The 24,373-nt window shown below is 35.5% G+C and overlaps 1 protein-coding gene across 1 annotated transcript in view; it reads left to right on the forward strand.

Moving 5' to 3' along the window:
- Positions 1-24,373, forward strand: part of EYS (eyes shut homolog) — a 1,808,075-nt gene that overhangs the window by 95,836 nt on the left and 1,687,866 nt on the right. The window contains 1 exon segment of the mRNA XM_030809409.1: positions 14,724-14,838. Within this exon segment, the coding sequence (XP_030665269.1) occupies positions 14,724-14,838 (115 nt within the window).

The following is a 24,373-nucleotide window of genomic DNA, read 5'->3' on the forward strand; positions in this document are numbered from 1 at the left end:
TTTGGGAGGGAAAAAAATGTGTTAAGGTGAAAAGGAATCAAATGTGGAAAGGAGAATAATAGAGTGATTATGATGATATTAGTTTCCCTACCTGAACATATGCTACAGATCTAAATTTATATGGGTAGATGAGAGAGAAACTGAAGCAAAATTACCTCCTTGAGAAAGACAGTGAAACACTGGTTATGGAAATGTTTATTTGGTACCTAGTAACTTAAAGCAATACAGTTAGAAAGAAATTAATTTTCTCCTGTAGTTAAAAATCAGAAAATTCCTTACCACCTAGAAGACTGAAAGCTTTAGGTGTCTATGGGAAGTTAGCATAAAAATGTTATTATTATAAGCAGAAAGAGTTGTAAAGTATCAAAAGTGGCAATGCTGGGAGCAGGTAGCATGCAAGTAGAGTCTGATAGGAAAGGAAAAGGAATGATTGATGGAGGTATCAGACAGATCGAATACAACTTTGGTGACTCTCTTAAATTATGGAAGAATGGCTTGATTGTTTATGTGAATACTTTGGATAATGATTTGAAAATAAAATGGAGTTTGTGAAATACAGCAATTGCAAAAAAAAATGAAACAAATATTTTAAAAAGGATACTTGACCAGTATTTGGGTGGTGGTTTATCCATCCAAATACTAGGAATTCCTAGAGAATTCCTCTCACTCTTCTCCAGCATTACTGCTCTCCATCTAAAAAAGTGAAATAACTTTTTCACCCCCTACTTGCTCGTTTGGCCCTAGAACGTAAATTTTTTCAAGGTATATTTGGCACTTTTGCATGTTGATACTGAAAACATTTGGAAGAAAGTCTGCACTTAAGATTAACAGTGAAACTCCTACTAGAGGTTTTAAAGGGAAATGAAAGTCACACTCTACAGTGACACTAAGAAACTGTATTGCAGCATGTAATTGTGCAACTGGAGGTCATTTTGCAACCATGAAGTCCAGCAAGGAGACAAAGCCAAAACAGATATAGAGCTGAAAGGATTAAAAGGAGAGCCAGAATAATGATCAAATTCTTAACAAAGAAAGAACTACCTATAGACAGTTTAACAATATGAGCCAGTAATTCCCTGCATTGGTTTAGTCTGTTTGAGTTAGGATTATGTTGTTTACAACTGAAAACTTTCCACGTAAATATACTGAAATTCTTTACAAACCACTGAGTTAGATTGCTCACATATTTTAAATGGTTAATCTTTAGCCATACAAGTGGTTTTATTGCTCACTCAATTATTCGTTATCTACTAAAAGAAAATCAAATATTTCTGTAATATTGCTGACTACTTTATGAAAATGATTTTGAATTACTACAAAATCCACTCTACTGTAAGATATTCAAGAAGAATGTGTTTTATTCATTTCTGTATTTCTAAATTATTTTGCTATGTAAATATTTTCTAATTTATTTGATTCATTATATAATTTGTTTATAATAATTATTTTGGGTCTTACTGATTGAAATGGAAGGTCTTGACTTGGGCTGTGACATGAAATGACTAATTTATTTAATTTAAAGAATATATATGTATTTTTCAGAAACTTTCCTACTCTAAGTAAAATTCTTCTGCAACCATAAAAAAGGCCAAAAAAATTAAAAAGATAAAAAGCTCTTTTTGTAAGAAACTTACATTCCAGTAGCCAGATACTGCTTTAAATGATCACTCTGACTCAATTTTATTAAATAGAGTGTTGGTGTATGTTCCCAAGGGAAGGGAGACCAGCTAGAAAGCTACTATGACTATGTAGCCCAGAGTTGGTGGTGACTGACACTGCCGTCAAGATGACTTGAGATGATGGTAATTAAGGATCATATCTGGAATATATCTCTAAGAATAATTCAATCTTTTGCTGAAGGATTAGATGTGAGGTAACACAAATAAGTCAAGGGTAACTCTAAAGTTGTTTGCTCAGTTGAAAGGTTGGGAAATAAACCTAAACAGTTTTCTAATACCATTTCCAAAATGGAAAAATCTGTAGAAAGAAGGGCCTGGTTGGCAGGAGTGGAAAACAAGATGTCAGTTTTGAACATGTTAGACAAGACACCTAATAGAGCCAAGTAGAGATATTGAAGTAGGTATCAAGTATCTTTCCGTTTTAGAGAAGCTATCAGGACTAAATATGTAAATTTGGAAGCCAGTGCCAGAGACATGACATTTAAAACCAGGAAACTTGCTGTGCAGAAACCTTTTAGTTTAATTATATTCAATTTTTGTTTATTTTTGGTTTTGTTGCATTTCCTTTTGAGAACTTAGTCATTAATTCTTTGCCTAGGCCAATGTCTGGAAAAGTTTCTCCTAGTTTTTTTTTTTTTTTCTAGGATTTTTATAATGACAGGTCTTATGTTTAAGTTTTTAATCTAACGAGTTAATTTTTGAATATGGTAAGAGATAGGGGTCTAGTTTTAGTCTTCTGCATAAAATTCTTTATTTTTCCCAGCACTATTTATTGAATAGGATGTTCTTTCCCCAATGTATATTTTTGTTGACTTTGTCAAAGATCAATTTGTTGTAGGTATGTGGTTCTCTATTCTGTTTCATTAATCTATGTATCTATTTTTATATATCAATACCATGCTGTTTGGTTACTATAACCTTTTAGTATAATTTTAAGTCAACAGAGTGAACAGACAACCTATAGAATAGGAGAAACATTTTCAAGGAAAACATCCATCAAAAGGCTAGTATTCAGAATCTACAAGAAACTCAAACACCTCAGCAAGGAAAAAATCAAATAACCCCACTAAAAAGTCAGCAAAAGGCATGAACAAATATTTTTTAAAAGAAGACATAAAAGCAGCCAACAAACATATAAAAAGTGCTCAACATCTTTAATCATCAGATAAATACAAATTAAAACCACAGTGAGATGCCATTTTACACCAATCAGAATGGTTATTACTAAAAAGTCAAGACACAACAGATGTTGGCAAGGATGCAGAGAGAAGGGTATGCTTACATGCTGTTGATAGAAAAATAAATTAATACATCTCTATGGAAAACAGTATGAAGATTTCTCAAAGAGCTAAAAATAAAACTACCATTTTATCCAGCAATGCTACTACTGAATATCTAATGAAAAGAAAAGGAAGCATTATATCAAAATAGCACCTGCACTCATATGTTTATCACAGTACCATTCACAATAGAAAAGTCATGGAATCAGCCTAAGTGTCCATCAATGGATGACTGGATTAAAAACATGATACACACACATACACACACACACACACCATGAAATACAATTTAGCCACCCAAAATAATAAAATCATGTCTTTGCAGTAGCATGGATGGAACTGGAGACCATTATCATAAGTGAAATGACTCAGAACCAGAAAGTAAAAAGCCTAGTCTTTTCACTTATAAGTGGAAACTAGACAATGGGTACACATTGATGTACAGGGTAGAATAATAGATATTGGAGACTCTAAAAGGTGGGATGGTGGGAGAGGGTGTAAGAATGAAATATGAACTATTGCGTAAAATGTTCACTATTCGGGTTATGGGTACACTAAAAGCCCAGACTTCACCGCTATGTAATATGTCCATGTTAAAATAACAAAAAACAAGCAAACAAAAAACAAGCAAACAAACAAAAAACTGCACTTGTAGTCTCTAAATGTAAAATAAATAAATAAATAATAAATAAATAAATAAATAAAAGAGGTTAGCTTAGAAAAAAATAAAAATAAAACAGGAAACTCAATGAAATTACCTCACATTGAACCCAGATAGGAACATGAGAATGTTTTCGACTGAGACTTGGGACACTCATATTTGAGGGAGTTAATGGATTAGAACATGAGATTTAAAAGGACCCCGTGAGTTAAGATGAGAAAAATACACACAATTATTAGAGAAGCTAATAAACTGGCAACTAAGGAAAGTTCAAAATAGTTTATTTTTAGATAGTAGTAGAAATGGGTTTGGATATAGGGCACAAGCAGAAGAGTTAGCTTAGATAGGATGGCGATGTTAAATGAATTGTAATAGAAGGAAAAATAGAATAGGTTGCTTTGAATGTGTGGTTGTTGAATCATTTGGAAAGTGTCTGCTGATGGCTGCGTTACTCAAGTGAAATAAGCAGCAATGTCTAATGAAATAGTAATCCAAGTGAGTATGAGGAAAATAGAGTATTACTGATATGCTACAGCATCTCCTTGAAGTTAGTGAACATGAATTTAAAGTAAGTTCAGTCTACAATAATATGTGTCAATCTCAAACTAAGTGTAATTTGCTCATATGCCCATCAGAAATAGCTAGGGTGTTGAATTAAAGTAGGGCTGAGCCTTTACCAGGCTATGACAATGGAGGGGAAAGAGTGATTTAAGGGTGTATGCAATTAGTGATTATAGAAGTAAAAGGTGTACTCTAACTCACACAAGGAGGCAATAGAGAATATGATGGGGAAGACAGACACTGAAGTGTTGGTAGGGTCAATGGATTGTGGGATGGAATAAACGTTGGGGGAGAAAAGGACTACAAGGAGTAAATTAGAAAGAGAAATGAGGCTGTGCATAGAATATAAAATACTTAACGTTAAGATTATGTAGGTTAACACTGAGAAGATAATGTAGTTATATATTATGGTAGTATATAGCATACTAGAGTGGGAGTAGGTTGTAGGGTTAGAGGGAAGATTCAGATCTTTGAGTTGAGACAGTATGCTCCTAGGAGATGCTAACGTGGCAAATAAATAAACTTTGCAGATATTGAAATAATGAAGGCACTTAGGTGTTCTCCATGACTTGGCTATTGTGATAAAGAGGATGTGATGTGTATGCACGTGTATGTATGTAATATTACACAGCTACATAAAGAAGGAAATTCTATCATCTGCGACAGCATGTATGAATGTTGAGGGCATTAAGCTAAGTGAAATAAATCAGCCAGATAAAGACAAACACTGTATCATCTAACTAATATGTAAAATTTTTAAAAGTCAAAGTCATAGAAACAGAATACTGGTTTTCAGGCAATTGGGGCTGAGAGAAATGGGTTGTTCAAAGGGTTACAATATTGTATATTTCAGTAGTTAGAAGGGAGAACTTGAAATGTTTCCAAGACATAGAAATGGTAAATACTTGAAGTGATGGATGCCCTAAATCTGACTTGATCATCACACATTCTAAGCATGAAACACAATATCACATGTATCTCATAAATATGTAGAAACAGTATTTATCAATAAAAAAAAGAAAAAAAGATGAATAATTTCTGGGGAATTAATGTTCAGGGTAATGACTATAGCTAAAAATGATGCATTGCATACTTGAAATTTGCTAAGAGAATAGATCTTACCTGCTATCCCCCCACACATACAAATGATAACTGTGCAAGGTGACAGATATGTTAACTAAGGATAATCATTTCACAATATATAATATACCAAGATATTATCACGCTTCGCACTTTAAATTTATACAACTTTGTCAATTATGCTTCAATAAAGTTGGAAAAAATATAAAAGTAAGGTTGGGATTGCTGGGTGCGGTGGCTCACGCCTGTAATCCCAGAGCTTTGGGAGGCTGTGGCAGGAGGATCACCTGAGGTCGGGAGTTCAAGACTAGCTTGACCAACATGGAAAAACCCCGTCTCTACTAAAAATACAAAATTAGCTGGGCATGGTGGCACATGCCTGTAATCCTAGCTACTCGGGAGGCTGAGGCAGGAGAATCTATAGAATCTGGGAGGCGGAGGTTGCAGTGAGCCGAGATCGTGCCATTGCACTCCAGCCTGGGCAACGAGAGCGAAACTCTGTCTCAAAACAGACAAACAAACAAAGTAAGGTTGGGATTACATTAGAGAAAGATAACAAGTCAGATGTTAAATGTTAAAGAATTAGAGGGGATGCTCAGGAAGGTTAGCTATGACTGACAAGGAGAAGATATGGGTAGCATGGTTTGATGGCATCATCTTGAAATAAGTAAGGCTTTTAAGGAAGAGGACAGGACATGAGAAAAAGATGAAGACAACTATACAACATGTAGACATTGAGCTGTGAGAGAAGAGGGAGAAAGAATAACCACCACTTGAGAATTTACAGTCAAAGGAAAGAGATTCCTAAGAAGAATATGAAAGAAGTGTACAGAGCTGCTTGGGGGAAAAGAACCACACGGTGAGGGATGACTTGGAAACCACTGGCTTCCTAGGATATCTGAGGTAATGGTAATAAGGGAGTAATTTTAATGGCCTCAAAGGTAGATCATAGTGGGTTGATTGTGAGTGTTGGCATAAAGTTAATGGTGCTGGGTTTTGTCAGGAGCTCACAGAGCTCGATAGACATTTGGAAATTTTTCCAAAGGCAGTGCTAAAGCTACAGGACTCTGTGCTCCACTTCACTTACACAGGTGGCAGTGTCCACGGTGCTGCAGGACACAGCTCCAGTGATGCCTCCTAGGGTCCCGGATCACCTCTTGGATGGAGGTTCATGGGTAGAGAAGGGAAAGTCATTGTGACTTGACATGTAGGTTTCTGAATTCTCCACCATACTTCCCACTTTTGTAAAGTGGAAAGTGTTTATTCACCAAAATCACTTAATGGTTTTGAAGATTATCATGAACTACGTTATTAATATTGTCATTTTACATGCACACATGCACACACACACACACACACACTCTAATTTTTACTGAATGCAGTGACTCCAATATTCTCAACATATCAGGAGGATCAAATTTTTACTATTTAGAGTAAAATGAGGAAATGAACCAGGAAATAAAGTTTCGTTAAACCAGCTGGTGTCTTTCTCATATAACAATTTTTCAAATCTGAAAATCAACTATTTAACCAAATTAATTGGGAGAAAACTTTGTAAAATATGCCACTGACTGGATATTAGAGAAATATGAATACTATGTTTTTAAAAATCAGAAATGTTGTGATATAGAGAATTTTGCTTTCTAAGCCTTTTATTTTCTCCTCCCAAATTCTGAGATATTTCAAGGGATAATGATATTCTCTTTTATATTCTCAGCTTATTGTGTTTTTTTTTTCTGTTTTCTACTCCCTGGATTTAGATTATTATAACTTACACTACTTAAATTTCAATTTGATGTATTAACATAACTTCCCCCATCCCCATCCCCAAGTCAGTTTCAGCATTTATTTTATTTGGCTTGTGATAAATCTCACCATGTCAGTCATGGGTAAAGTAAGGTTTTCAGTTTATGTCACAAATATAACTAAATATGCACTAAGTATGCACTGTGACTTTGAGATAGGACACTGCATTTGCAGAAATGCATAGGTTGACATATTTCAACATATAATAAAATTATATTTTCTTATTAATTTTGAAAAATGATTTTTAAAATAGCCATCACATATTTGCATGAGGAATGTATTAATTAATGGAATGCTTCCACTTGGTCACTCAATAATTTTCAACAGGAAAGCTTTATCTTTTGGAGTTAATTATCTCAAAAGCTGGGCTGCTACATTTTTCTTTGCTTGAAATCAATAGTCACATTTATAAGGCTAACTTTTGAGTCAATCATTCTGAAATTTAACATAGGGAAAAGTTTTTTAAAGTTTAAATATAGTTTTTAACTTCAGATTCTGGTCATAAACTATATAATTATTAACAATATCTAGGACATTGTTGCCATTTTCTCATCAAGAGTAGCTTTTGCTACTATTAGTACAACTTTACATTCTGCAGTATTGTTACAGGGTACAGGAGGTATCCTGTAATCTGGCCCCCTAAATGCCTCATTTAAGAACATATGTTCTCATCAGTATAAACGTTCTTCCTTCCTTGAATGTATTAATTTCCATATAAAAAATAATAAGTTAGTACAGACATATGCAGATAAAATTTGAATTAACATCATGAAATCTTTAAGTCTTCCTGGCATACCTGATTAAAGGAACCTTAGCCCCATAATGCTCTGCACAACCTCTAATATTTCTTAATATCCAGTATTCTTCCACTGTGCCCTCTGTATCTCATTTTGTCCACAGAATATTTTCCAAGTATCCACAATATATTTTCTTTTTATTTTTTTATTTTTTAGAGACAGGGTCTCACGTTTTCACCCAGGCTGGCATGTAGTGTTGTGAACCAAGCTCATGTCAGTCTCAACCTCCTGGGCTCAAGCAATCCTCTCACCTCAGCCTCCCAAGTAACCGAGTAGCTGGGACTATTCACCTGGCTAATTTTTTGAAAAAAAGAAATTGTGGATATGGGGTCTTATTATGTTGCCCAGGCTGGTCTGGAACTCTTGGAGTCAAGCAATCCTCCTGCCTCAGCCTCCCAAAGTGCTGGGATTACAGATATAAGCCACCACGCCCAGCCCACAATATTTTTTCTGTATCTTTCTTTCTTTTTCTCACTGAAACCTGAGGACAATTTTTCTCGTAGCCTTCTTAGTTGGTCACTATTCATTCTTCTATAGTTGTGTACCACAGACAGTGAAGTATATAGACAGGGTTGCCCTTGTTGCCATATTCAGGCCATTTTTTCCCTTCTCCTTCTGAAAACCCTAGCCAGCAGCTGTATCTTCTCTCTCTCTCTGACTCTCTCTCCCCTCCCCCTCTCCCTGGCTCCTTTTGTAGTAGCTTTTCTCTCAGTTTCTGCTTATCCTTTACTAAATGTTTTAGCATCTAGCTTGCTGACCTTTTCTTTATCACCACTGTGGCCATATTTTTTGATAACTTTGGTGTCCCTCTTGGAAATACACTCACTTTGGTTGTTTAAATTTTTTGATAATTATTTTGCTAATTTCCCCCTCTCCTTCACCTCAGTCCATCTCCCATGGTCTTATCCTATAAGTTATCATGCCTGTAATTGCACACCTTGCAATACCTTTAATTTAAATTCTTTCATTCTCTGATCGCCACTTCCTGTATTTCAAGTTCACTCACTCATGTACTGTAATGACAAAATGTCATAAATTTTTAAAAAAGCAACAGGCACCTCCAATTATATGACTGCATTGACATTCCTGTGACTAGTACCCCTGCAGGTCCCCACTTTCTTTTAAAAAACATACTTACACATCCACTTTCAAATTCCTTGACTCTGTTTTTCTATGTCCATTGCCCTGAAAACACCAAAGCTGTTTAATTTTCATCCTACCATTAAACTCTTGTCCATTTTATATATATCTAATATAGCAGCTCAAACTTAATGTATTCCAAATTCATAATTGATTATTGAGCCCTGGACAAAGCTTCTTTTCTGCCAGTATTCGTTTACATTACTCTTTTATTTCTTCTTTTCTCTCTTTTGACACGTCTTGTCCATCAACAAATCCTTTAAACTCTCCCATAACTACATATCATGGATATGAACACTTTTATCATTATGAAAGTTAACAACCTTGTTCAAGCCAAATTCTCAGCTGGAACATTTCAGTAGCCTCCCTCTTGACCTCATTGTTTTGAACCTTCATTCAGGTACATGTCAAATAGTGAATGGAAGTCTCATCAAAAAAGCTAATATTTTGGCGGAGATTTGAATGATGTGAGGGAATGTGCAGCTGTCTAAGGGAAGAGTGTTCACGGCAGAGGGAGTACCTATTGCAAAATCCTTGACCTATTCAGGCCCTATCCATCCATGAGTCCAGACTAACTGCTCTGGAGAAAGCAAGGGAAGTAGCAGAAATGAAGTTAGAAGAGAAACCAGAATCTGGGGCAGCTTTAGATCATGAATGCCTTTGTAAAGTCCTTCATTTTCACTCTAAGTACAATGGCAAGTATTGTAGTGTTGCTGGCAAATGAGTTACTTTATTTGGCTTATATTTTTAAATTGTGTGACTTTTGCTTTGAAACGAAACTGTACAGACACATGGGCACATGCAAAGAGACCTGTTAATAAGCTATTGTAGTAATTATAGTATAGTAATCTGGGAAGGACAGTCACTTAGATTAGAATTGGAGAGAGGGTAACGGCAGGGCGCGGTGGCTCACGCCTGTAATCCCAGCACTTTGGGAGGCCGAGGTGGGTGGATCACGAGGTCAGGAGATCGAGACCATCCTGGCTAACACTGTGAAACCCCATCTCTACTAAAAATACAAAAAATTAGCCGGGCATGGTGGTGGGTGCCTGTAGTCCCAGCTACTCGGGAGGCTGAGGCAGGAGAAAGACAGGAACCCGGGAGGCGGAGGTTGCAGTGAGCCGAGATCTCGCCACTGCACTCCAGCCTGGGCGACAGAGCGAGACTCCGTCTCAAAAAAAAAAAAAAAAAAAAAAAAAGGAATTGGAGAGAGGGCATAATAAGAAGGGGTTGGATTGTGGATGTATATTTAAGATGGAGTCAATACAATGTTTCTTTAGAGTGGATTGAATGAGAAAGAAAAAGAACAAATATAGTGGCTCTATAGTTTTTGACCTGAGCAACTAGAAAACAGATTGTGATTATTTTAGATGTTGGAAGTCACAGGCAAAGCAACTGTAAAATAGTTTGCTTGTTTATCATTTTTTATCCACAAAAAAAGAATATATATGTTTTAAAATCATGTTATTCCTCTGCCAATGCCATTCAGGGGGTTCCCGTGCATTAATAAAACTTAAAGTATTTAAAATGCTTACAAGGTGAGCCATATTTTCCTCCTGCCTATCTCTCTGCCACCGTCTCCTACTAAGTCACCACTTTGGTCTTTGAGGTGTTTCCTGAATATCTCAAGGACCTCCTGCTTCAATCCTCGGTATTTGCCGTTCCCTTTTCTGAAATGCACATTTCCCAGGAAGCACAGTAGCAATTTGTACACTTCCTTCAGCCATTCACTCAAATATTATCTCCTCAAAGATGTCTTTCCTGTTGATCCTGACACAGCCTTGAAATACCTCTTCTCAATTTCTCCCTCCACTTTTATCAGATTTAATTTATTAATTATATAGTGCCTCTCCCTATCTGTCATTATACTCATGTATTTATAATTTTCTCTCCCTTCCCTGTAAACTAATGTATAATAAGCAGAGGAGTTGCTGTTTTAATAGGTTTAATATTAGCTTTCTATGTTCTAGGATAGAGGTATAGCATGTTAATTTTAGTTATCAAATGCAGATGGTTTTGTCTAAGATTCTTATTTTCGTCTTTAAATAACTTTTACATCTGAATTATTTGCTTCCTGAAATCCAGGCAGTGACCTTGTTGCTCAGTTTATGCTTAAAAGATAAATTTGTCATATGAAGTAGTCCATAAGTCTAGACATTTGTTATGCCCACACAAGTCACAGTATGTAAGCGTGCAATAGTATTGCAAAGATTCTATTATCAGAATAAATCTTAATTTACTTCAAAGGCTTTTTTGCCCAAGTAGCCAAATAGGTTCAATGACAGCATTGAAACTGATACAAGTAACTTTCCATCAGAATCCCCATGTATGCTTGATGAAACCAAAGAGACAAATGTGAACTACAATGCTTTAAGACAAAAATTACAACTTAAACATTATAAAAATTACAAATATAACTGTTCATTTCCTGGAAAAAAAATGTATCAAAAGTTGATTCCAAGTTTTCAAACAAGTGATGAGAGTATTTCAAGTTACCACAGGCAGAGAAAACTATTTGAAATTAGTTTATAACTATCTCCTTTCTATTTACTAGAATAGTATAGAGTTTGAAAAAGCTATTTCAGCAGCTAGAAAACTTTAAGAGTATACTTCTAATTTGAAGTTAACTCTTTAAAAATATTTTTTCTAATGTTTTGCTTTATGAAATTATTTCAATACAGTAATAATTTTTACTAATTGTTAGTAAAATTGAACATTTTATTTTTAATTGTATTAAATTTATGGGCTTTTCTTAATATTTTGAAAAAATACATTTTGAAACCTATTTAAAATGTAGTAAATATTGTTTCACTGATTTTTATTTTAATTTATAAATCAACTTTAAAAAGAAATAGCAGTTATGAATACTAGTAGTTCTGTATTACATAAAACATTTACCAAAATGCTGGCGATGGAATTTTGTTCTGATATTGCTGTCCCTACTCTGTTAATGCTGTGTTCCCAACAGTGCCCGACACTTCTCATTAAAATCAGTAGTGTGCATTCCATAGGTCACTGGACAAAGTTTGGAATGCTATGACCAAGAAATACAGTAAAGCTAATTAACTAATGAATATTGGCTTTATTGGCAAAAGGAAACCTAATAATAGAAAGATATTTAAACCAGTGGTAAGAAATCATTTTAGGAAGGAAAAAGTAAAAGAGGATAAGAGTATTGTTTTTGTCTCATCTTTTCCACTATTATATTTTATTTTCATTATTTTTTTTCTTCCTTTTCATGTATCTTCACAGATCCTCACTGCTTTCCTATGTATCATCTCCCATTTTACCACTAAAATGACACCTTAAGTATTTCCATCACAATCACGTGGTTACCCTTACCCTAAAGTCTCAAAATAGTTTTATATAAAAACAAATTATAAATTGGATGTTTTAGAAACATGGTGATCTGAAAGGTCTTTCTTTTCTCTCTCCTCATATTTAAAATAATTGGCCTCTGACTAAAATGGCTGCTGGACACCTAGAGTAGCTCAAATTAGTTAGCTGTAAGTCTCGCTGAGCATTTCAACAGAAGTTAATGCACTTTCATAAACACATTTATTAAAAAGGTCCATGTTGTTCCAGAGTTTGCTTTTGTTTACTTTGCTTTTGTTTTCTCTGTTTTACATTCTTAAATGCCAAGGCTACTATTGAAACTTTCTTTTTCCTTGACAGCAGGCTGAGTTGATAGGATGTCATTTTTCTTATGAGTAAGACTTGGAAGTGCCTCTTAGATTTCAAGCCATCACTGGGAGTGGGGGATTGGAGATGATTGCCTGAAACTCAATAGGAAAATTTTCCCTTTTTTAAAAAAAAAAAAAAACTTTTAAGTTCAGTGATACAAATGCAAGTTTCTTACATAGGTAAACTTGGGTCATGGGGATTTGTTGTACAGATTATTTTGTCATCCAGGTATTAAGCCTAGTACACATTAGTCCTCTGCCTTTGGGTCAAACCTCTCTGAGCCACACATTGCAGATAGTATTTGGGGGGTCTCTTACCTAGTGTGTACTGAGAGTAGAAAATCTTTGGCCTTTTTTTTTTTTGGATCAATAAAACCTGCTCTGTTTAGAAACACTTTCTCAGAGTTGCTGCTGCCCAGTGTTCATCCAACACCCTTTTGATCTGATTCTTCTTAATGACTGAATATTGGTTCTTCAATTCATAGACCTGATCCTGTTCTTTGGAAACTGTAACACGAAATAAGCCCAAATGTCACATGTGTCTGTAACTGCTCTTGGCCAATTCAGTCCATTCCAACTCCAAAGGAAAATGGAAACTCATCAACTTTTAGGATATGCTAAAGCTCTTCTCTTCTTCTCTATGCTATTACATGCTCATCCTCAATAGGAAGGGATTCTACCTTTCATTAAGTTGGTATTTGGAGTGATTTCTGGATATCTAGCTAGCCCCTCAGAATGAGAGATGTAAAGTAAATATATCTTACTATCTGTGGAGTAGTAGAGTAAAATACATAAAGGTCTTCATCTATGGAATAGCAGAGTATAATAATACACTTAAAATTAGGATAAACTTAATTTTATTAACCACTCTAAAATTTGTAAGTAATATGGCCAAAGCAACTAATGTAATTTCTATGGGTATGTTTCCTCATTTATAAAAGTGATAAATAATAATATATCTCACAGCTTACAAGAATTGAATGAGAACTTAAGAAAATTGTGTAAAAGTAATTAGCCTAGTGGCTGGCATATGGTGGGTGCTGAAAAAAAGTGGTTGATTATTTCTAATATGAATGGAGAAATAATTTAATTCTGCAAGATGAAAATGCAAAGCTGTGTGCCTCAAACTATAGGAAAGGTAAATTACTAAAGCATTTTATTGATGCTATTTCAGTGAAATTGTGCCAACATGGCCTTTGATCCCTTTTATGAAATTATTTTGTGTTCTTATAATAGATTTAAAATAATAAATATATAGTTAAATTCACTTCATTAATAAATCAGCTTCTACCAACTTAAAGTCATGAGAAGTGATATTTTTGGACTTAAAATATTTGGTGTTTACATTAGAAAAAAACATTCTTTCATTTGGGGTCCCATTTATTTTATAACAGAAAGTTTACTAAATATGATTTCAGGCACAGGACTGTTTCCTACAAATTAATTAGAAGTGAGGGCAGTGGAGCCAGAACACCAGTGTGTGTTCTTTAGCAACTTATAGATTGCAGTTAGTGAAGTACAGTAGACTGGAATATAGATTGTTTGAAAAACAATTGTAAAAATGACAACTAACAAACAAAAGTCCTATAAGTAGCCCAACTATAACTAGACCATTATCATCCACTGGCACTCTATCCTGTCTCACATTCATGTAGTCATCATTAACTCCTGCTAGCACATCATCAGCATATACTGGCTCTACTAAACATTAAAAAGTCACACATTTGTCGTCTTTTTTCTTCACATTTCACTAGTTTTCCAAAACATATATTGTATCAGTTTAGGCCAAAGTTTATTTTATTCTTAAATTCCCAAAAGAGATCATTAAGAGCATACGTTAAAAATGTAGTTTACTGTAATTCTTTCCAAATACATAAATATAAGCTTTTTGGCTAAGATCACAGGTATGTAGAAAAAAATGATTAATAATACCACATAATTTAAACAAAGCCTTATTCCTTTTGGAATAATGTTAATAGGCTTTTCTGAAAATATTTAAATTGTAATTTTTCTAATTTACACTGATATATTTACAGCTGTTTATCAGGATTTACTGAAAAAAACTGTGAGAAAGTAATTGACCACTGTAGACTGCTCAGCATCAACTGTCTGAATGAAGAATGGTGTTTCAATATAATTGGAAGATTCAAAGTAAGTAATTTGATACATGGCAACATAATTTAGCACTTCAAAACACAATGGATTCAGTTAGTCTATATTTCAAATGCTCTTATTAATCTTAGCCAGAGAAATATATCCTTATATGTATATTTAAATGTGACTTATGTAAAGCTTAGCAATAGGGGTTTTAATTTATAAGAATTATGTTGGGAGGGAATTAATAAATGTTCTAGGAAGTGTTTTTAACTAGATGAGAAATAAAATCAGTCTAGTGGTTGATTGTTAGGGTCCACAAAATATGCTTTTTTAGTGAATAGTTTTTGAAATTACTTTACAAATACAAAATGTCTGTACTACACATGGTAAGGGATATTCCACAACTTAGCAATGTTACTTGTAGGTGTGTCTATTAGAGAAATTATCAGATATTTACTGCGAGAGACATACACAGGAATTTTCACTTCAAATCTGAAACTAAACCTTGTAAATAAGAGAATGGACAAATTCATCATGGTGTAGTCTTACAATGGAATTATAAAAACTAGTTAAAATGAATAGACAATAGCTATATGTATTAATACTTAGAAATATAAAAATATTGAATTTTAAAATTTTATTCACCTACAGTGGGACATTATTACTCAAAGTGGTAAAACACAAATGTATACATACTTCCGTAATTACATAAATTTATATCAAAAGTAGAAACATAAACTTGACAATTACACACACCAGCTTTATTTGAAAGGCAAACTATAGGGAGGTGGATGGGAGAATGAAATCAGCAAGAGTACAAAGGGGACTTCCGATGTTTCTGCAAAGCTTTTTTTCTCAAAAAATAATTTTTTTGATAAATAAGGCAAGAAACATAAATACAACATGAATATAGAATAAATAACATGGTGTGGTTTTGATAAGCATACCTCATTACTATTCATTGGAAAGCTATAAAAATTAGAAAGAACTAACAAGTTAAATATGGCAAAATCCCAGGATTCGTTATAACTTTTTTAGAAACCAATAGTGCTTCTGTAATAGAGTAACAACTAATTAAGACGTGACACTAAAAATTAATACTATAAAAGTGAAATAAAGTATGATTATAATTGTGTCAAAACACTTCAGAAAACATTTAACAAAATGTGGCCAAGACCTCTATGCTGAAAACTAAAAAAAGATTACAGAGGGAAATGGAATATGCCCTATAAATAAAGTTATAACATATTTATGAATTAGAAAAATTAATATTTTATGATGTCCTTTCTTCTTACTGATATTAACAAATGTTTTGTAGAAATGGGCAAGCTGATTATAAAACTGATATGAAACATCAAAGGACCTCAAATAGCTAACTAATCAAAAATAACAGCAAATCTGAAGGATTTTACCAAACTGATTTCAAGAGTTACTTTCAAGCTAGAGTATCAAGGCAATGTGGTACTGGCATGTGATGCTTAATACTGAGTGTCAACTTCATTGGATTCAAGGTTCATATCCTTGATTGGACCCTGGGTGTGTCTGTGAGGGTGTTGTCAAAGGAGATTAACATTTGAGTCGGTGGGCTGGGGAAGGGAGACCCACCCTTAATCTGGGTGGGCACCATCTGATCATCTGCCAGCACAGCCAAAATATAAAGCAGGCAGAAAAGCATAAATAGGCTAGACAGGCTTAGCTTCCCAGCCTACATCTTTCTTCTGTGCTGGATACTTCCTGCTCTCGAACATCGGACTCCAAGTTCTTTGCTTTGGGACTCAGACTGGCTTCCTTGCCCCTCAGCTTGCAGACAGCCTATTGTGGGACCCTGTGATAGTATGAGTTAATACTCCTTAATAAACTCCCCTTTTGGTATAAATCTATCCTATTAGTTCTGTCTCTCTAGAGAACCCTAATACATAGCATAAGGATGAACTAGAAGATCACAGACACATACACACACACACACACACACACACATACACACACACACACACACACACACACACACGAGAGGAGACTTCAAAGGTAGATCCACAGGGAAATTTCTGTTGAATTCCCTCAAAAACACCAAGATAATTTAATTAACAAAGGAACATCTTCTTATCAAAACACACATGGAAAAAAAGTGAGTCCATATCCCCTACCCCAAACCACACAATAATTAATTTGACATGAAGCATAAACCTGAGAGTTAAAGAGAAATTTATAAAACTTATAGAGAATAAAATAGAGCAAAAAAAAAAAAAAAACAACCAAAGGATGATGTTTTTCATGACCATGTATTAGACTAAACTTTGTTAGATAGGGCACAAAATTAATTGGTTTATTGAACTTAATTAAGTTTAAGAACTTCTGTGCAACAAAATAATTTTTAAAAAGACAACCATAACCAGTGATTACCCACCTAAATTTACATTAGAAATAAACATACTCATAACAGACATATGTACTGTTCACGAGCTAATATGAAATAAAATGTCTTTATTGAAACAAAATGACGGAAAAAATTGAGAGAAATACTAACCAGAAACCAGTTGATGCCTACCTTACTTTTATGTAAAATAGACTTTAAAACTTAAAATTAGAAATCATAAAATTCTGATTTTTAAAATTCTTAAAATTAAAAAACTAATAAATCCTCCTTCATGGTGGGGTGTATTTGTTTCTTCACGCAAAACTATATGTGAGTTATATTGTTAATTTTTAAAGGGAAAGAACAAATAAAATTAGAAAATGTATAGATAATCTTTAGATATAAATGAAAATAAAGGTAAATACACATTTTAAATGTTCAAGCTGTCTCAAATTTTTAAATTTAATTTTATTTTACTTTAAGTTCTGGGATAGATGTGCTGAATGTAAAAGTTTGTTACATAGGTATACATGTACTATGGTGGTTTGCTGCACCTATCCACCCGTCATGTAGGTTTTAAGCCCCGCATGCATTAGGTATTTGTCCTAATACACTCCCTCCCCTTCCCTCCACCCTGCCCAACAGGCCTCAGTGTGTGGTGTTTCCCTTCCTATCTCCATGTGTTCACATTGTTCAACTCCCACTTAGGGGTGAGAACATGTGGTGTTTGCTTTTCTGTTCCTATGTTGCTTTGCTGAGGATGATGGTTTCCAGCTTCATCCACATCTCTGCAAAGGACATGAACTCATTCTTTTATATAACTGCATAGTATTCCATGGTGTATATGTGCCACAGTTTCTTTATCCAGCCTGGGCATTTGGGTTGGTCCCAAGTCTTTGCTATTGTAAATAGTGTTGCAATAAACATACGTGTGCATGTGTCTTTATAGTAGAATGATTTATAATCATTTGGGTATATACCCAGTAATGGGATTGCTGGGTCAAATGGTATTTCTAGTTCTAGATCCTTGAGGAATCACCACACTGTCTTCCACAATGGTTGAACTAGTTTACATTCCCACCAACAGTGTAAATGCATTCCTACTTCTCTGCATCCTCACCAGCATCTATTATTTCCACGTTTTAATGATCATCATTCTAACTGGCATGAGATGGTATCTCTTTGCGGTTTGGATTTGCATTTCTCTAATGACCAGTGATGATGAGCTTTTTTTATATGTTTGTTGGCTGCATAAATGACTTCTTTTGATGGGTGTCTGTTGATAAACTTTGCCCATTTTTTGATGAGGCTTTTTTTTCTTGTAAATTTGTTTAACTTCCTTGTAGATTCTGGATATTAGCCCTTTGTCAGATGGATAGTTTGCAAAATTTTTCTCTCATTCTGCAGGTTGCCTGTTTACTCTGAGGACAGTTTCTTTTGCTGAGCAGAAGCTCTTCAGTTTGATTAGATCCCATTTGTCAATTTTGGCTTTTGTTGCAATTGCTTTTGGTGTTTTAGTCATGAAGTACTTGCCGATGCCTATGTCCTGAATGGTATTGCCTAGGTTTTCTTCTAGGGTTTTTATGGTTTTAAGTTTTGCATTTAAGTCTTTAATCCACCTTTAGTTAATTTTTGTATAATGTGTAAGGAAGAGGTCCAGTTTCAGTTTTCTGCATATGGCTAACCAGTTTTCCCAAAACCATTTATTAAATAGGGAATTCTTTCCCCATTGCTTGTTTTTGTCATGTTTGTCAAAGCTCAGGTGCTTGTAGATGTGTGGTGTTACTTCTGAAGGCTTTGTTCTGTTCCATTGGTCTATATATCTTTTGGTACCAGTATCATGCTGTTTTGGTTACTGTGTTGCCTTGCAGTATGGTTAGTTTGAAGTTAGGTAGCATGATGCCTCCAGGTTTGTTCTTTTTGCTTAGCACTGTCTTGGAAATATGGCCTTTTTTTGGTTGCATATGAAATTTAAAGTATTTTTTTCTAGTTCTGTGAAGAAAGTCAGTGGAAGATTGATGGGAATAGCACTGAATCTATAAATTACCTTGGGCAGTATGGCCATTTTCACAATATTGATTCTTCCTATCCATGAGCATGGAATGTTTTTTTTTTTTTCCATTTGTTTGTGTCATCTCTTATTTCCTTGAGCAGTGGTTTGTAGTTCTACTTGAAGAGGTCCTTCACATCTCTTGTAAGTTGTATTCCTAGGTATTTTATTCTGTTTGTAGCAATTCTCAATGGGAGTTCACTCATAATTTGCCTCTCTGCTTGTCTATTAGTGGTGTATAGAAATGCGTGTGATTTTTGCACATTGATATTTTATCCTGAGACTTTGCTGAAGTTGCATGTCAGCTAAGGAGTTGTTGGGCTGAGACAATGGGGTTTTATAAATATACAATCATGTCTTCTGCAAACAGACACAATTTCACTTTCTGTCTTCCTATTTTAATACCCTTTATTTCTTTCTCTTGCCTGATTGCCCTGGCCAGAACTTCCAACATTATGTTGAATAGGAGTGGTGAGAGAGGGCATCCTTGTCTTGTGTCGGTTTTCAAAGGGAATGCTTTCAGCTTTTGCCCATTCAGTACGATATTGGCTATGGTTTCGTCATAAATAGCTTTTATTATTTTGAGATATGTTTCATCAACACCTAGTTTATTGAGAGTTTTTAGCATGAAGCAGTGTTGAATTTTGTCGAAGGCCTTTTCTGCATCTATTGAGATAATCATGTGGTTTTTGTCATTGGTTCTGTTTATGTGATGGATTATGTTTATTGATTTGCATATGTTGAACTAGCTTTGCTTCCCAGGGATAAAGCCAAATTGGTCGTGGTGGATAAGCTTTTTGATGTGCTGCTGGATTCCATTTGCCAGCATTTTATTGAGGATTTTCACATCGAAGTTCATCAGGGATATTGGCCTGAAATTTTCTTTTCTTATGGTGTCTCTTCCAGGTTTTGGAATCAGGATGAAGCTGGCCTCACAAAATGAGTTAGGGAGGAGTCCCTCTCCTTTTTTTCTGTTTTATTTTATTTACTTATTTTTTCTTGTTTATCTTTTTTATTATTGTACATTAAGTTCTGGGGTACATGTGCAGAACGTGCAGGTTTGTTACATAGGTATACATGTGACATGGTGGTTTGCTGCACCCATCAACCTGTCATCTACATTAAGTATTTCTCCTAATGTTATCCCTCCACTAGCCCCCCACCCCCTGACAGGCCCTGGTGTATGATGTTTCCCTCCCTGTCTCCATGTGTTCTCATTGTTCAACTCCCACTTATGAGTGAGAACATGCGGTGTTTGGTATTATGTTCCTGTGTTAGTTTGCTGAGAAGGATGGTTTCCATCTTCATCCATGTCCCTGCAAAGAACATTAACTCATCCTTTTTTATGACTTCATAGTATTCCATGGTGTATATGTGCCACATTTGCTTTATCCAGTCTATAATTGATGGGCATTTGGGTTTGTTCCAAGTCTTCGCTATTGTGAACAGTGCCACAATAAACTTATGTGTGCATGTGTCTTTATAGTAGAATGAATTATAATCCTTTGGATATATACCCAGTAATGGGATTGCTGGGTCATATGGTATTTCTAGTTCTAGATCCTTAAGGAATCGCCACACTGTCTTCCACAATGATTGAACTAATTTACACTCCCACCAACAGTGTAAAAGCGTTCCTATTTCTCCACATCCTCTCCAGCATCTGTTGATTCCTGACATTTAATGATCATCATTATAACTGGCATGAGATGGTATCTCATTGTGGTTTTGATTTACATTTCTCTAATGACCGGTGATGATGAGCTTTTGTTCATATGTTTGTTGGCTGCATAAATGTCTTCTTTCGGAGAAGTGCCTGTTCATATCCTTCACCCACTTTTTGATGAGGTTGATTGTTTTTGTCTTGTAAATTTGTTTAAGTTCTTTGTAGATTCTGGATATTAACCCTTTGCCAGATGGATAGATTGCAGAATTTTTCTCCCATTCTGCAGGTTGCCTGTTCACTCTGATGATAGTTTCTTTTGCCATGCAGAAGCTCTTTAGTTTAATTAGATCGCATTTGTCTATCTATTGTTTAGAATAGTTTCAGAAGGAATGGTCCCAGCTCCTCTTTGTAACTCCGGTAGAATTCAGCTGTGAATCCATCTGGTCCTTGGCTTTTTTTGGTTGGTAGGCTATTAATTAATGCCTTAATTTCAGAACTTTTTATTGGTCTATTCACGATTTGACTTCTTCCTTGTTTAGTTATGGATTTTCTTCCTCCTGGGAGGACGTATGTGTCCAGGAATTTATCCATTTCTTGTTTTGTTTTTTTGTTTTTTTTTGTTTTATTTATTTTTTTTTTTTGCATAGAAGTGTTTTATAGTATTCTCTGTTGGTAGTTTTTATTTCTGTGGGATCAGTGTTGAGATCCCCTTTATCATTTTTTACTGTGTCTATTTGATTTTTCTCTCTTTTCTCCTTTTTTAGTCTGGCTAGTGGTCTATCTACTTTTTTAATCTTTTCAAAAGAACAGCTCCTTGATTCAATGATTTTTTGAAGGGTTTTTTGTGTCTGTATCTCCTTCAGTTCTGCTCTGATCTTACGTATTTATTGTCTTCTGCTAGCTTTTGAATTTGTTTGCTCTTGCTTCTCTATTTCTTTTAATCGTGATTTTAGGGTGTCAGTTTTAGATCTTTCCTGCTTTCTCATGTGGGCATTTGGTGCTATAAATTTTCCTGTAAATAATGCTTTAGCTCTGTCCCAGAGATTCTGGTACGTTGTCTCTTTGTTTTCATTGGTTTCAAAGAACTTCGTTATTTCTGCCTTATTTTTGTTACTTACCCAGGAGTCATTGAGGAGCAAGTTGTTCAGTTTCCATGAAATTGTGTGGTTTTGAGTAACTTTCTTAATCCTGAGTTCTAATTTGATTGCACTGTGGTCTAAGAGGCTGTTTTTTTGCATTTACGTCTGTTCTTTTGCATTTGTTGAGGAGTGTTTTACTTCCAATTATGTGGTTGATTTTAGCGTAAGTGCTATGTGGTGCTGATAAAAATGTATATTCTGTTGATTTGATGTAGAGAGTTCCATAGATATCTATTAGGTCTGCTTGGTCCAGAGGTGAGTTCAAGTCCTGAATATCCTCGTTAATTTTCTGTCTCATTGATCTGTCTAATATTGACAGTGGAGTGTTGAAGTCCCCCACTATTACTGTGAGGGAGTCTACGTCTCTTTGTAGGTCTCTAAGAATTTATTTTTATGAATCTGGGTGCTTTTGTATTGGGTGCATATATATTTAGGATAGTTAGCTCTTCTTGTTGCATTGATCCCTTTACCATTATGTAATGCCCTTCTTTGTCTTTTTTGATATTTCTTGGTTTAACGTCTGTTTTATCAGAGACTGGGACTGCAACCCCTGCTTTTCTTGCTTTCCATTTGTTGGTAAATAGTCCCCCATCCCTTTATTTGAACCTATATGTGTCTTTGCATATGAGATGGGTCTTCTGAATACAGCACACCAATGAATCTTGACTCTATCCAACTTGCCATTCTGTGTCTTTGAATTGGGGCATTTAGCCCACTTACATTTAAAGTTAATATTGGTATGTGTGAATTCGATCCTGTCATTATGATGCTAGCTGGTCATTTTCCACATTCGTTGATGCAGTTTCTTCTTAGTTTTGTTGGTCTTTATATTTTGGTATGTTTTTGCAGTGGCTGGTAACAATTTTTCCTTTCTATATTTAGTACTTCCTTCAGGAGTTCTTGTAAGGCAAGCCTGGTGGTCACAAAATCCTTCAGCGTTTGCTTGCCTGTAAAGGATCTTATTTTTGCTTCACTTATGAAACTTAGTTTGGCTGGATATGAAATTCTGGTTTGCAAATTCTTTTCTTTAAGAATGTTGACTATTGGGCACCACTCTTTTCTGGCTTGTAGGGTTTTTGCAGAGACACTTACTGTTAATCTCATGGGCTACCCTTTGTAGGTAACCTGAACTTTCTTTCTGGCTGCCCTTAACATTTTTTCCTTTGTTTCAACCTTGGAGAATCTGAGGATTATGTGTCTTGGGGTTGCACTTCTCAAGGAGTATCTTAGTGGCATTCTCTGTATTTCTGGATTTGAATGCTGGCCTCTCTTGCTAGGTTGGGAAAGTGCTACTGGATAATATCCTGAAGTGTTTTCCAACTTGTTTCCATTCTCCCCATGACTTTAAGGGACCCCAGTCAATCATACCTTTGGTCTTCCCATATAGTCCCATATTTCTTTGAGGCTTTGTTCATTCTTTTTCATTCTTTTTGTTTTACTCTTGTCTTCACACTTTATTTCATTAAGTTGATCTTCAATCTCTGACATCCTTTCTTCTGCTTGAGTGACTCAGCTATGGATACTTGTGTATGTGTCACAAAGTTCTCGTGCTGTGTTTTTCAGCTCCATCAGGTCATTAATGTTCTTCTCTAAACTGGTTATTCTAGTTAGCAGTTCCTGTAACCTTTTGTCAAGGTTCTTAGCTTCCTTGCATTGTGTTAGAACATGCTCCTTTAGCTCAGAGGAGTTTGTTATTACCCACTTTCTGAAGCCTACTTTTGTCAATTCATCAAACTCATTCTCTGTCCAGTCTTGTGCCCTTGCTGGAGAGGACTGGCGATCATTTGGAGGAGAAGCAGCGTTCTGGTTTTTGGAATTTTCAGCATATTTTTGCTGGTTTTTCCTCATCTCTATGGATTTATCTACCTTTGACCTTTGAGGCTGATGACCTTTGGATGGGGTTTCTGTGTGTGGGGGTCCTTTTTGTTGACTTTGATGTTATTGCTTTCCGTTTGTTGGTTTTTCTTCTAATGGTCAGGCCCTTCTTTCGCAGGTCTGCTGCAGTTTGCTGGAGGTCCACTGCAGACCCTATTTGCCTGGATATCACCAGCGGAGGCTGCAGAACAGCAAAGATTGCTGCCTGTTCCCTCCTCTGGAAGCTTCGTCCCAGAGGGGCACCCGTCAGATGCCAGCCAGGGCTCTCCTGTATGAGGTGTCTGTCGACCCCTGTTGGGAGGTGTCTCACAGTCAGGAGGCACAGGGGTCAGGGAACCCACTTGAGGAGGCAGTCTATCCCTTAGCAGAGCTGGAGCGCTGTGCTGGGAGATCCACTGCTCTTTTCAGGGCTGACAGGCAAGAATGTTTAAGTCCACTGAAGCTGCGCCCGCAACCTCCCCTTTCCCCAGGTTCTCTGTCCCAGGGAGGTGGGAGTTTTATTTATA

The sequence above is a fragment of the Nomascus leucogenys genome, chromosome 3, assembly GCF_006542625.1.
Source record: "Nomascus leucogenys isolate Asia chromosome 3, Asia_NLE_v1, whole genome shotgun sequence".
Classification (NCBI taxonomy): Eukaryota; Metazoa; Chordata; class Mammalia; order Primates; family Hylobatidae; genus Nomascus; species Nomascus leucogenys.